This window comes from Leucoraja erinacea, chromosome 21, assembly GCF_028641065.1.
Source record: "Leucoraja erinacea ecotype New England chromosome 21, Leri_hhj_1, whole genome shotgun sequence".
NCBI lineage: Eukaryota > Metazoa > Chordata > Chondrichthyes > Rajiformes > Rajidae > Leucoraja > Leucoraja erinaceus.
In genome coordinates, this window is record NC_073397.1 from 33,844,645 (window position 1) to 33,858,111 (window position 13,467).

The 13,467-nt window shown below is 42.7% G+C and overlaps 1 protein-coding gene across 2 annotated transcripts in view; it reads left to right on the forward strand.

Annotated features, from left to right (window-relative positions):
• LOC129707508 (sterile alpha motif domain-containing protein 10-like) overlaps positions 1-1,644 on the forward strand; it is an 82,166-nt gene extending 80,522 nt beyond the window's left edge. For both annotated transcript variants that reach the window (XM_055652608.1, XM_055652609.1), the window contains exon 5: positions 248-1,644. In XM_055652608.1, coding sequence (XP_055508583.1) covers positions 248-331 — 84 coding nt within the window. In that variant the 3' untranslated portion in view covers positions 332-1,644. The remainder of the gene's footprint in view (positions 1-247) is intronic.
• The last annotated feature ends 11,823 nt before the right edge of the window (positions 1,645-13,467 follow it).

Below are 13,467 nucleotides of genomic sequence, written 5' to 3' on the forward strand. Positions count from 1 at the left end.
AAAAGTGACTTGACCTGACCTTGACTTGAACTCCACAATAAATCACTCCACGTGTAACTAAAATCAAGATGACTGGGTGCAATATTATCAAAAGGTGATCATCAGGTAATCAATTATTTCCCTCGGCTGGGGCATCACAAAATGCATCCGATTTTCTGCTTGGCAAATCTACGCTTAGAGTTAAGTGGACATTAATGGCTTCCTGTTATCAGTGTTACTCATTCAGGATCTCTTTCTTTCTTTTCAGCCTCATTTGACAGTGGCTCCTAGCCGACACCTCCCTGCTATGACCATCAACGCCATGGGATCATCTGTGCGGGAGGAGATTTGAAACTGTGAAGTCTCTTGCAGTGAATTCATGTCATCACTCTGCAACGCAGCAACTCTTGGGCTCAGCTGATTCTCGAAACTTCGTCACAATTTTCTTTCCCAGCTTCAAGGCAAACAAAACAAAAAAAAAACACTGACATTTTTCTTTTATAGGTTTGTAAATTAAATACAAAAACATCCAGTCAGCTGATGGTGAGGATGGAGAGGTTCTACAATTCACTAAATTTGCTCCGTTAAACACTTGGCCCTCCATCCCCCTGCTCACAGTTTGCTGTAAGACCAGGCAGGGAGCTAATCAATCTTTTGCAACACAATAAAATGAAAGTGCTCCTGAAATGTATTATAATTGCTCCTGAATTATAATTCAAGCCTCCGGGTTTGATCCACAGCTTGTATTTACCGACAATTTTATCTGAATGATTTCAATATTACCACTGCATCTTGAGCATGAAAGGGCGGCACGGTGGCGCAGTTGGTAGAGCTGCTGCCTCACAGTGCCAGAGACCCAGGTTCGATCCCGACCTTGGGTGCTGTCTGCACGGAGTTTGCACATTCTCCCCGTGACCGCGTGGGTTTCCTCCCACGTCCCAAAGACGTGCAGGTTTGTAGGTCGATTGTCCTCTGTAAATTGCTCGTAGTGTGTCAATATGGATGAGAGAGTGGGACAACATAGAACATGCCGAAAGGGACTGCAGATGCTGGTTTAAACCGAAGATAGATACAAAATGCTGGAGTAGCAGGTCAGGCAGCATCTCTGGAGAAAAGGAATAGGCAACTTCTTCTTCTTGTGTATGCTGTGCACAGCTTAAAGTTGTAGGACAACTTGTTCTATTTTATCTTATTTGATTGTGCACGCCGGGTTGATTGTATTTGGCAAAGCAGGGCGGACCACGCGAAGGTTGCAATCTCCCACCCCGAATAGGTGACGTTTCAGGTCAAGTCTGAAGAAGGGTCTCGACCTGAAACGTCACCCATTCCTTCTCTCCAGAGATGCTGACTGTCCCACTGAGTTACTCCAGCATTTTGTGTCTATCCTCTAGAACAGTGGTTCCCAATGTGGGGTGTACGCCCCACAGGGGGGCAATTTGATTTTTAAGGGGGGCAATTTCCACCTAAAGTTTTTTTCTTTTTTTTTTACAATTTTTTAGTAATTTCTTGCTCAGAACTTTAACTGTCTTTTGTTTATTTAATTTTTCTTTTTCATGGATGCCATGTTCTTTTGAAGCTTGTTTAAACCAAGGTATTGGCGTTTTAAGCTTCTTCAGCTGAAACGGAGTTCACTTTTTAAATGATAAGAATTATATATCACCACATTGGGGGGGGGGGGGGGGGGGGGGCATCAGGATTTTAGAGGTGATTAGGTGGGGCATGGCCAAAAAAAGATTGGGAACCACTGCTCTAGAAGCTGTTCTTGCTATGTACATGAGATTGTGAAACTGTGAATTTTGAATAATGACATACTTATTTATCTTGATGAAATGTCGTAAACCAGGAAGACTAGGAAGTTGGACTACGGGTGCTGTCTGTACAGAGTTTGTACGTTCTCCCCGTGACCCACGTGGGTTTCCTCCCACACTCCAAAGACGTACAACTTTGTAGGTCAATTGACTCAGTAATGATTGTAAATTGTTCCTAGTGTGTAGGAAAATGTTAGTGTGCGGGGATCGCTGGTCGGCGCGGGCTTAGAGGGCCGAAGGGCCTGTTTCCATGCTATATCTCTGCACTAAACATAAAAAACAAAACTAAAAATGCTGGAGTAACTCAGTGGGTGAGGAAGAATCTGTGGATCTGGGAGCATCTGGATGAAAACGTTTTTTCTCACCTCAGCCTTAAATGGCCTCCCCTTTACTCTAAGACTGTGGCCCCTGATTCTGGACTCATCCAACATTGAGAACATTTTTCCTGCATCTAGCTTGTCCAGTCCTTTTATAATTTTATATGTTTCTATAAGATCCCCTCTCATCCTTCTAAACTCCAGAGTGTACAAGCCCAGCTGCTCCATTCTTGCAGCATATGACAGTCCCGCCATCCAGACAACCTGCCTCCACCGCCCTCTGAGGCAGAGAATTCCACAGACTCACCACTCTCTGTGAGGAAAAGTGTTTCATCATCTCCATTCTAAATGGCTTACTCCTTATTCTTAAACTGTGGTCCCTGGCTCTGGACTCTCCCAAGATCGGGACCATGTTTCCTGCCTCTAGTGTGTCCAAGCCCTCAAAAATCTTGTATGTTTCAATGAGATATCCTCTCATCCTTCCAAACTCCAGAGTGTACAAGCCCAGCCGCTCCATTCCCTCAGCATATGACAGTCCCGCCATCCTGGGAATTAACCTTGTAAACCTACGCTGCACTCCCTCAATAGCAAGAATGTGCTTCTTCAAATTAAGGGACCAAAACTGCACACAATTGATGAGGTTTTGCTAATTCCTTGGACTAATCTTATGTTCTGACGGCTCTGGGCTTAATGCTTCCTTGTGGAATATCACTCAATCAAAACTCTGATTAACGATTGAGAAAATAGCTACATAGAAACATAGAAACATAGAAATTAGGTGCAGGAGTAGGCCATTCGGCCCTTCGAGCCTGCACCGCCATTCAATATGATCATGGCTGATCATCCAACTCAGTATCCCGTACCCGCCTTCTCTCCATACCCCCTGATCCCCTTAGCCACAAGGGCCACATCTAACTCCCTCTTAAATATAGCCAATGAACTGGCCTCGACTACCCTCTGTGGCAGAGAGTTCCAGAGATTCACCACTCTCTGTGTGAAAAAGATGTAATGGAAAATATATTTCCAGTAACCCGACTTGAAGGTTACAAAATTCGGAAATGTTTGCTCAGATAAACGCTGCGGCCAAAACAGACACTTGGTGAAGAATTCCCACAGATGGTTTTACATGCCGTTGAGTTTTGGCCGAGCTTGAAGTTGGCTTGTGGTTACATGCATGTTTTGAGCACAGTGATGGGTCTGTGTGTTGGGAAAGCAAGGACCATAAACAGTGCTGTTCACGAAATAACCAAATACGATCACACACACACACACACAGAGGATAAACATGAATGTCATTTGCAGGCAGCAATATGTGGAATGCTTCCTGGTTTCCCGACTGATGCTCCTGAAATATCAAATGGCAGCGGGCTCAGATGTCATGTGAAAGTGGTGAAGTTGAAAGGAGACGTGCCAAAATGTTTTATTTTACACAGACAGTGCCTGGAACACAGTGCCAGAGTGGTGGTGGTGGAGGCAGGTACGATAGTGGCCTTTAAGAGGCTTTTGGATAGGCATGTGAATAGATGGATATGGATCACGTATAAACAGATACAATTTTCACTTGCCACCATGAGTTACTCCAACATTTTTTTTAGTTTAGTTTAGGGATACAGCGTGGAAATAGGCCCTTCACACCGACCAGCAAGCCCCGTACACTTGCACTATCCTACACACTAGGGACAATTTACAATCTTTACCGAGCAAATTAACCGACAGACAGATAGAGTCATGGAGTCAAAGGTAGACACATAATGCTGGAGTAACTCAGCGGGACAGGCAGCATCTCTGGAGAGAAGGAATGGGTGACGTTTCGGGTCGAAACCCTCCTTCAGACTGAAGTCGTAGAGTCATACAGTGTGGAAACAGGCCCTTCGGCCCAATTTGCCCACACCGACCAGTATGTCCCATCTAGACTTGTCCCATCTACCTGTGTTTGGTCCATATCCCTCTATCCCAGTCTTATCCATGCACCTGTCTCAATGTTTATTCAACGTTGCGATAGTCTCTGCCGCAACTGCCTCTCCAGCAGCTCGTTCCATACACCCACCATCCTTAGGTCCTTGTTAAATCTTCCCCTATCACCCTAATTGTATGTCCTCGGGATCTCGATTCCCCTACTCCGGGCAAGAGACTGTGTGTTTACCCGAACTATTCCTCCCATGATTTTGTACCCCTCTAGAGAGGAGAGTCCCAGCCTCCTCAACCTCTCCCTATAGCTCAGGCCCTCGAGTCCTGGCAACATCCTTGTAAATCTTCTCTGTATCCTTTCCACCTTGATGCCGTGCTGTTATTTATAAATACGGTTGTATATTTAGGGAAAGGATTTCTTTCTCATTAATGTCGATCACTAATGAATTAATTTAACACAATAGCTTCTATGGTTCTATACGAATCATTTTGACAAATTCTGATACAAACTAAAATGACAGTATTCTTGTCTTATTTCTATGAATCTGCTGAACTTGTTAGTTCTGTGTAAGGACACAAAGTGCTGGAGTAAAGGGCCTGTCCCACTTGGGCGTTATTTGCGTGTCAAGCAGATGGCGCGCAAAGATATTGTACAGTCCAAAATCCTGGGGCGACCGCGCGCGACCGTGCGTCACTGCCTACGTCACCACGCACCATGCGCGCGTCGTGACGTGGAAATGATGTGGCGTAAATGACGGGCAAATGACGCCCAAGTGGGACACGCCCTTAACTCACCGGGTCAGCTCGCATCTCTGGAGAACATGGAGAGGTGACGTTTCGGTTCGGGGCCCTTGTTAAGATCGCCCTCCAGAGACATGGCTTGACCCCGCTGAGTTACTCCAACACTTTGTGTCCTTTTTTTGTAAGCCAGCATCTGCAGTTCCTTGTTTCCACAGTTCTATCCGAGGCTTGTCCTTATGCATTTGACCATCATTGAATTAGGTTACAGATACGCAGCCCAGAATGAGCCTGTCATTTTGAAGCTGAGAACTAATGGTGTCTTGTTGAAAAGGGCAGGGATAAATGGCACAAGATGGATATAAAATAGATGCTGATATAATAAAAACACTTTGGATTGTAACATAAACTGGATAAATGTTCCCCTCTGAACTTAACTTTGAGAAACTACCTAACGACTCTGCACATTAGTTTTTTATTGCTGCAACTTTTGTCATGACTGAAGCACATATATAAGGATGGAGTATAGCAAATGGCGTTAAGCTATGCCGTCCAATTTTCATTTGGTCACTTCTGGCTGGACAAGTATAGTTCAGTTTATTATTGTCATGTGTACCGAGATACGGTGAAAAGCGTTTGTTAGGGCACTGCGCATTCAAAGGAATGACAACACATAAATACAATCAAGCCGTCCACTGTCCACAGATGCAATTAAAGGATAAAGGGGAGTATTTAGAGTGGTAATGAACCAAATTTGTCACACGTTGAAGTTATCAAGATTCCAGTGTAACTGATCGTGGCTTTATGTTCTGCTTCGACATGTTGATGTAATTCTTTAATACAAAGCAATAAGGAAACTGCTGGATGAAGTCAGGAGGTCAGGCAGCACCTTTGGAAGAAATGGACAAATAGCAATTCGTGTTGGGACTCTTTATCAGTCTGGAGGAGTGTCCCGACTCCAAACGTTGTCTGACCATTCCCTCCACCGTTGCTGCCTGACCCACTGAGTTCCTCCAGCAGTTGGTGTTTTCCATCAGCTTCCAGCATCTCAGTTTCTTCCATCTCCCAACAATGTAGAGGCTTTGTTTCACACATAGTGTTTGACTTGGGTGAGTAACCTTGAGTGGAATGTTTTAAGTTTGGCATAAATCAAACTAATATCGTACAATGCATAAGTCTCGGGGGGGGGAGTGGTTCATGTGGAATAAAGTCTGAAGTGTAAGTCTCAAGAAGGGTCTCGACCCAAAATGTCACCCATTCCTTCTCGCCAGAGATGCTGCCTGTCCCGCTGAGTTACTCCAGCTTTTTGTGTCGATATCTTCAGTTTAAACCAGCATCTGCAGTTCCTTCCTACACAAAGTGAATGAAGGGCCCAGGACAAACATTCTGCACAAAAGTGAAATGTGTAAAAAATGGCAGATTTGTCCAACATTGACTACAATATTCTTGATCTCACCCCTTTTGCATCAACAATACTGACAAGTAAGCTTGGCATGTTATTTAAAACCCTCAAGAAAGGATGTGGCCAAGGCAAGTACGAAGAAATATTCAAGATCGGTGCAAAAAAAAAGTGAGGAAGAATGAAAACTAAAGGAATACAAAACGTTGAGCTAGGAATCTTCCACTCTCTCATGTGTCCTTTCTTCAAAATATTTTTCCCAGTTAAACAATCACCACATCATCAAAGCTGGGATAACATTTCAAATACTGTATAAACTGTGATATTTTGGGTGACATGTAGATGAAGCTGGGTTTAAAAAAAAATAAAAACCTTGCAGTTCTTCAGCATGTCAAACACTCATGAAACGAAGTATTATGAAGATTTAGGTTTTCACACAACAGATACTGGGGCATTAAATTGTATCTTTGTGGTGGGTGGGCAGAAACTAGGTCAGTGGTATTTTAGAGAAAGAAATATGGGAATGTTTTCCATTTGAGGTGAAAACATAAATGATTTTCCCAGCTGACATCAAACTACCATTGGACACTTCCAAGATAGTGAGTGCATATTCGGACTTTTTAGTCTTACCAATATCTCATTTATAAAATCTAGAATTGATTAATTCATCATCATTAACTAATATTTAATAAATACATGTAAAACTAGTTTAGTTTGATGATAAATGTAATTTTTTTTGCTGTTTTTGGTTCTTTGGCAAGATCACTGTTAGAAAAAAATCCATGCATGGACAATGGACTAAAATGGAAAGACTATTGATGATCATCAGGGACTTGTAAAAATTCATCTCACTTTTTACTAAGTAGTAAATATATGCCTCGAAATGCAGGGATTCCTGCTCACAATGCACTCCCCACCTCCCCATGTTGTAATTAATTGTATAAGTGTGCATGATAAAGTCCGTTAACAAATCTTCTAACATTTTATAATTGTTACTGTACCTGCGTGAGACTAAATGTTCTTTGGTATTGTCGTATCACAAACGGAGGATAATTCTTCCCTCGTTTTTGTTAAGGTTCCTTTTTCAAAATTCTGCTTCTTCCGTGGGTTTTGCTGGAAGAAAATATCGTAAAATGATCCTTGATTATTTTTCCAGAACAACTGACAAAATAATTAGATAAGGATTGTTGTAAGAAATGAATTGTGTTGTAAAATTATACATGTCTGCTGTAAATTTGTACCTGTAATCTACAATATATATGTAAGGGTAGATTTTATAAGCTGTTGCTTGGAATTTTATGCAAAAGGGATATATATATATATGTGTATATATATATATCAGAAATTTGAAGAGTGCTGTAAAATTAAAGGGGGAGTCATATTCTGTGTCCATACCAGATGCACAAGCTTTAGTAAGCCAGGACTGTTAATATATATTATCTAACCTAGAATATCAAAATGACTCCGAAAAAATGGACTGTGCTTAATAATAGAACCTATAGATTTACAGGTTCACTTTGACCTATTGTTGCCTAATGCTTTTACCATTTGATACATGAAGCACCAGGGGGATTTTATCCATCTCTCTGTACGTTTGTTTGGGAAGTAAGAAAGGCTTCTTTATGTTGATTCTGTTAGGTCCGTTTTTAAGTGTTTTTATGGATAAAATTACTGCAGCTGACAGGCCTGAAATGGCAACGGTCTTGAGAGGTTCTTAGTCTGTTTACAATCTTTCCCCCCCTCATAATTGTTCCTTTTTCGACTCAGCACATCACTAACATGAAGCACAATGTGCCCTCGCCAGTATTAGTGTATCATGGCCATTATGCCATCTGTTTGTATTAACATCAGACTTGCTTCTGCTGTTCGGGGAATAATGAGATTCTTCCCTGGCTTTCCTCTGCACCAATTAGAGGTTTTTCTTGAAACTCTAGCTGGAAACTAAAAACATATTAAAGTTCACCAGATTTGAAGCATTTTGTCTTAATTCAATAATTATAAAGGTTCAGCAGTGGATACAAATAGGAACTAATTGTCAAATATGTTCTGCTTTGGCAACTGAATTCACTTCTCATTTCAAGTTCAAGTTCAAGTTACATTTAGTGTCACATACACCAATTGAAATTTACGTTACCATGCAGACACACAACACTATAGAGTTTAACATGAACATAAACATCCCCATTTTGTATTGTTCTGGCCACAGAGACATTTTCATGGGTATTGATTGAGCATCGTGGTCATATTACAAGAGGCAATGGTAAGACAAGGAAAAGAAGATGAGTCTCAACCAGATATGTCGCCTATCCATGTTCTCCAGCGATGCTGCCTGACCTGCTGAGATACTCCAGCACTTTGTGTCCTTACTGGTAACCCATGGGTAGAAACAAGGAACTGCAGATACTGGTTAATACACAAAAGGACACATAGTGCTAGAGAAACTCAGCAGGTCGGGCAGCATCTCTGGAGAGAGGTCTTGACCCGAACCATCGTCTATCCATGTTCTCCAGGTAATCCAAAGGAATGGACCAACAATCCAGAGTCCTGACTTTAAACCCACCAAGGCAGCTTTGGAATTGAAATTAAGTTCAAGTTCAAGTTCACACTTATCGCCACATGCACCAATTAGTGTGCAGTGGAATTTGACATACCATGCAGCCATATAAATAAAACAGCACAATACACAATAGAATACAACATGAACGCCCAACCCAGTGCAATCAACATTTATCACTGTGGAGGACGGCAATAACTTTGTCAGTCCTCCTCCTTTGTTCGTCCGTGGTCGGGGCCATGAACCCTCCGCAGTCACCGCTACGGATGACTCGATGTACAGGCCCTCTCGTCAGGATGCTCGAAACTCCGACATCGCGATGGACGGTCCCGAATCGAACGCCTCCTACCAGAGGCCGCAGTCCGGCAGACGGAGCTCTTAAAGTCCACGCCGCGCCCGTGGCTAGAAGCTCCGCAGACCGCGGCTTCAGGATGTCGTACTCCGCGGGGCAGCGATCAGAAATATCGGGAATTATCGCGTTTGCTGGCTGAATTTCATCAAAAGTAAGTTAATAATTCCTTACTTTTGATGAAATTCAGCGAGCAAACGCGATAATTCCCGATATTTTGGATCTTTAAATCACCACGGCAAATGTTTGCTGTTCACTTCTGCTGTTTTCTACCTTCAGTTCCCTCTTGTAATTACCTTACTTTCTATCTTTTTTTTTGCCTGAAAATTTAGGTCGCTGTGCTTCACGGTCACCCCGACTAGCACAGAAAATTTCAGCTCCAAAATCGGCCGTTTTCCATGTTTTTAACGGGTGGGAAAGTGTGTGTTTCCCCATTCACTAACATGTACCGAACTGAGATATGTCCTCCAGTTAAAATTTTCGGTCACGTGAGGGGGGATCTACGCTCATTTGACCTTTGGTGAAATCACCCTATATTCTCCCTGTGGCCGCGTGGGTGCTCTCCGATTTCCTACAACATTCCAAACACGTGCAAGTTTGTAGGTGACTTGGCTTCTGTAAATTGCTCCTAGTCTGTAGGATAGCACTAGTGTACGGGTGATCGCTGACTGGTGTGGACCTGGTGGGCTGAAGAGCCCCTTTCCAGCGAAGATTGACACAAAATGCTGGAGCAACTCAGTGAAAGTCTGAAAAAGGGTCTTGACCTGAAGCGTCACCTATTCCTTTTCTCCAGAGATGTTGCCTGACCCGCTGAGTTACTCCAGTATTTTGTGACCATCTTCGGAGTAAACCAGCATCTGCAGTTCCTTCTGACACTGTTTCCATGCTCTTTCGCTAAACCAATCATGTATGTATGAGGGCACCTGGTTTTTCACATGTACTTCTATCCGCAGCTGGCTCCTGATAATGTGTGTTCACTTCAACAGGAAGCACCTGCTGGCTTCAGCGACTGTCCTCTCACCATCTGCCTCCTCTCTTATCTAAATATTTCCCTTCATATCAGTTCTCCTTCATTGTGGTTCAAGGTCAACTCTAGGGATGCAAACCGAAATCTCATTCTACTTCTTTCAATTGCTTTCAAGGAGCTATTTCTCCCCAGTTATTTGTCTATTAAACACTGCAACCTCAAATAAGCCCTGAAATACATAGACTATTATTGTTATTATTGCACTATTAATGTTTGTTTTTTGTGTGCGTGTATATATATATATATATCATATTAAAACTGTGTGTGTGTGTGTGTTTGGTGTGTGTGTGTGTGTGTGTTTGTTTTTGTGTGGGTTGGTGTCTCTGTATGTGTGTGTGTGTGTGTATTTGTGTGTGTGTGTGTGTGTGTGTGTGTGTGTGTGTGTGTGTGTGTGTGTGTGTGCCTGACTTTGTGGGTGCCAGCCTTTGATTCGTTGCTACGCCAACACCAGCGCAGAAACGCCGAGATTTTTTCCATTTCGATAGAGATTTCACTTTTCATTCCAAGTATCCACTCCTGATTAGATTTTGTCCTGTTTATGTACACATTTTAAATTAAATCCTTTCTCCCCCCCCCCCCCCCCCCCCCCCCCCCCCCCCCCCACTCACTCATTTTGTCGCCTCCTGCTGGCCAGCGACCATAACGGCTGCTGGCGCCCGCCTCTCGCCTCGAAGACGCCATTTAAAAACAGCCGCAATGCTGAGTGCTGGAATCTTATGTTCGGCTTGAGTTGGAGGACCACGTCTCCCGTGGGGGCCACGCGTAGGGAACGGCTGCGTTGGGGGAACACTTGGTCTTGTGTATGTGTATGTGTATGTGTATGTGTATGTGTATATGTATGTATGTATATATATGTATACAATAGACAATATGTGCAGGAGTAGGCCATTTGGCCCTTCGAGCCAGCACCGCCATTCAATGTGATCATGGCTGATCATCCCCAATCAGTATCCCGTTCCTGCCTTCTCCCCATATCCCCTGACTCTGCTATTTTTCTCTCTCGTTTATTATATTGTGTACAGTGTATTATGTTTCCATATTCTGTTGTGTTGCTGCAAGTAAGAATTTCATTGTTCTATCTGGGACACATGACAATAAAACACTCTCGACTCAAACCGCAGCTCATTCCGCGGGTATTCCTGTGTCTTTTCATTGTACCTCGGTACACGTGACAATATAGTGAAAAAAAATAGACACAAAAAGCCGTTGGAACTCAGCGGGGACAGGCAGCATCTCCAGAGCGAAGGAATGGGTGACGCTTCGGGTCAAGACACTTCTGCAGTCTCGACCCGAAACGTTACCATTCCCTTCTCTCTAGAGATGCTGCCTGTCCGGCTGAGTTCCTCCAGCATTTTGTGTCTATCTTCGATTTAAAACCAGCACGTTTTATATCGCACGTATATATACATACATACATATACATATACATTTAAACTGAAAGACACACTCTATCACCGAGATTCTGAGATCTTTCAGATGAGATAACTGAGATGTTACCTGTTCAATTAAGGCACAAGACCGAGATAAATGAACTATTTCATAGAAGAATTGCAGGTTCAACTCGATGTCCTGAGCAGAATTAATTTCTCAATCGACTTCCCAAAAACTGATGACCTGATTATGATATTCCTGTTTGTTCTAGACAATATGGAGGTTCCGTTCCCAAAATGTTGAGATGATGCATCAAAATAATTTTATTGTGTCATATTTGTCGAGTAGCTTTAATTCTTTTTTTTTAAAGAAGGAATGTAGAGAGAGTTAGATAGGATAGTAAGTGCGTGAAAGAGTGATCGAGAGAGACCCGTAGAAACATAAAACCTGAAGAAGAGATTTTAAAAAAAGAATCAAAGGAAAGAAAAAAACCAAAACAAAAAAAATCCCCAAAAATGGAGAAAAATAGAGAACAAAAGATATAAGAAAATAAAATAAGATAAAAGGGATATACGTACTTCGTATCTTTGCACACCCCTCACCAGGTCCTGAAACCGTTTATTTTCAAAGTTATGTTGCACCCTATACTTGCAATAAGTCGATAAATGGAGACCAAGTCTTTTGGAAGTGGTCTGCTTTGCCTGCTAGGAGGAATCTCATGTCTTCCAGGTGTAACATTTCGGACATATTTGAAATCCACATTTTTATCGTTGGTGTGGGAGCGTTTTTCCAAAATTTAAGTATACATTTTTTTGCAGTGAGTAGCTTTTATTCTTTAATGCATAAATGTGGTGGGTGATAACCAGTGATTTATGCTAATAAAACTTCATTAAACAAAGGAATTTTCAGTAAGGGATCATACTTCAGTCTGAAGAAGGGTTCTCGACCCGAAACATCACCCATTCCTTCTCTCCAGAGATGCTGCCTGTCCCGCTGAGTCACTCCAGCATTTTGTGTCTATGTTTGGTTTAAACCAGCATCTGCAGTTCCTTCATACATACGTCACTGTGTATCATGGTACGCATGCATAGTCGGTTCTACCCAGTTCTGTAGATAAAAAAAAAACACACAAAGTGCTGGAGTAACTCAGAAGGTCAGGCAGTATCCTTGGAGAACATGGATAAGTTCCTTCCTCTAGTTTCCCATTTCAAGCCTCTTCTATCCTTATCTTCCTATCTCACACTTTTTGTCTTTTCATCTCCGGCCTTTGTTCACGATCTTTCATTCCCCCCCCCCCCCCCCCCCCCCCCCCCCCCCCCCCCCCCCCCCCCCCCCCCCCCACTCACCTGTATCCCCGCCATCACTTGCCAGACTTTGTCCCATCCCATCTCTCTTCCAGCTTTCTCCCCCCTACTACAATCAGTCTGAAGAAGGGTCCCAACCCGAAACTGACCCGCAAAGTTACTCCAAAGTTACTGTCTTTTTCTGTAAACCAGCATCTGCAGTTCATGGTGTCCAAACAAGAAATGAGGTTGGTGGCACATTACAAGCACATTTTTTAACAACATTGATTCTGTTCATCAGATTATTACAACAAAGAGGCACCAGGACATTATGATATTATTGCAATAAAGCAGAAACAACTTTATAAGGAGCAGTTTTAAATGTGCATATCATGAGAAAATTCTTAAAACGATACAGTAATTTAGATCTTTTCTTATTTATTATCTTACTAATTTGCTGGAACCTGGGCGACGTCCCACATTTTTTTACTGTCTGTGATGTAATTGCTGCAAATGCTAAGATGTATTATGCAGCACTTCATCTAAGTGTGAATGTAGCTGTCGCTAGTGCAGTGTTTATTGGTTAGGCAGATATCCTGGTCTTTTCCATGTAAACCAAATGATATCGCACGGGCAGGGTTGCCGCCTACTGGTCGCAAACTTCCCGTAACTGTAGTCGAGAGCGTTTGTTGTCATATGTCCCAGACGGAACAATGAAATTCTTACTTGCAGCA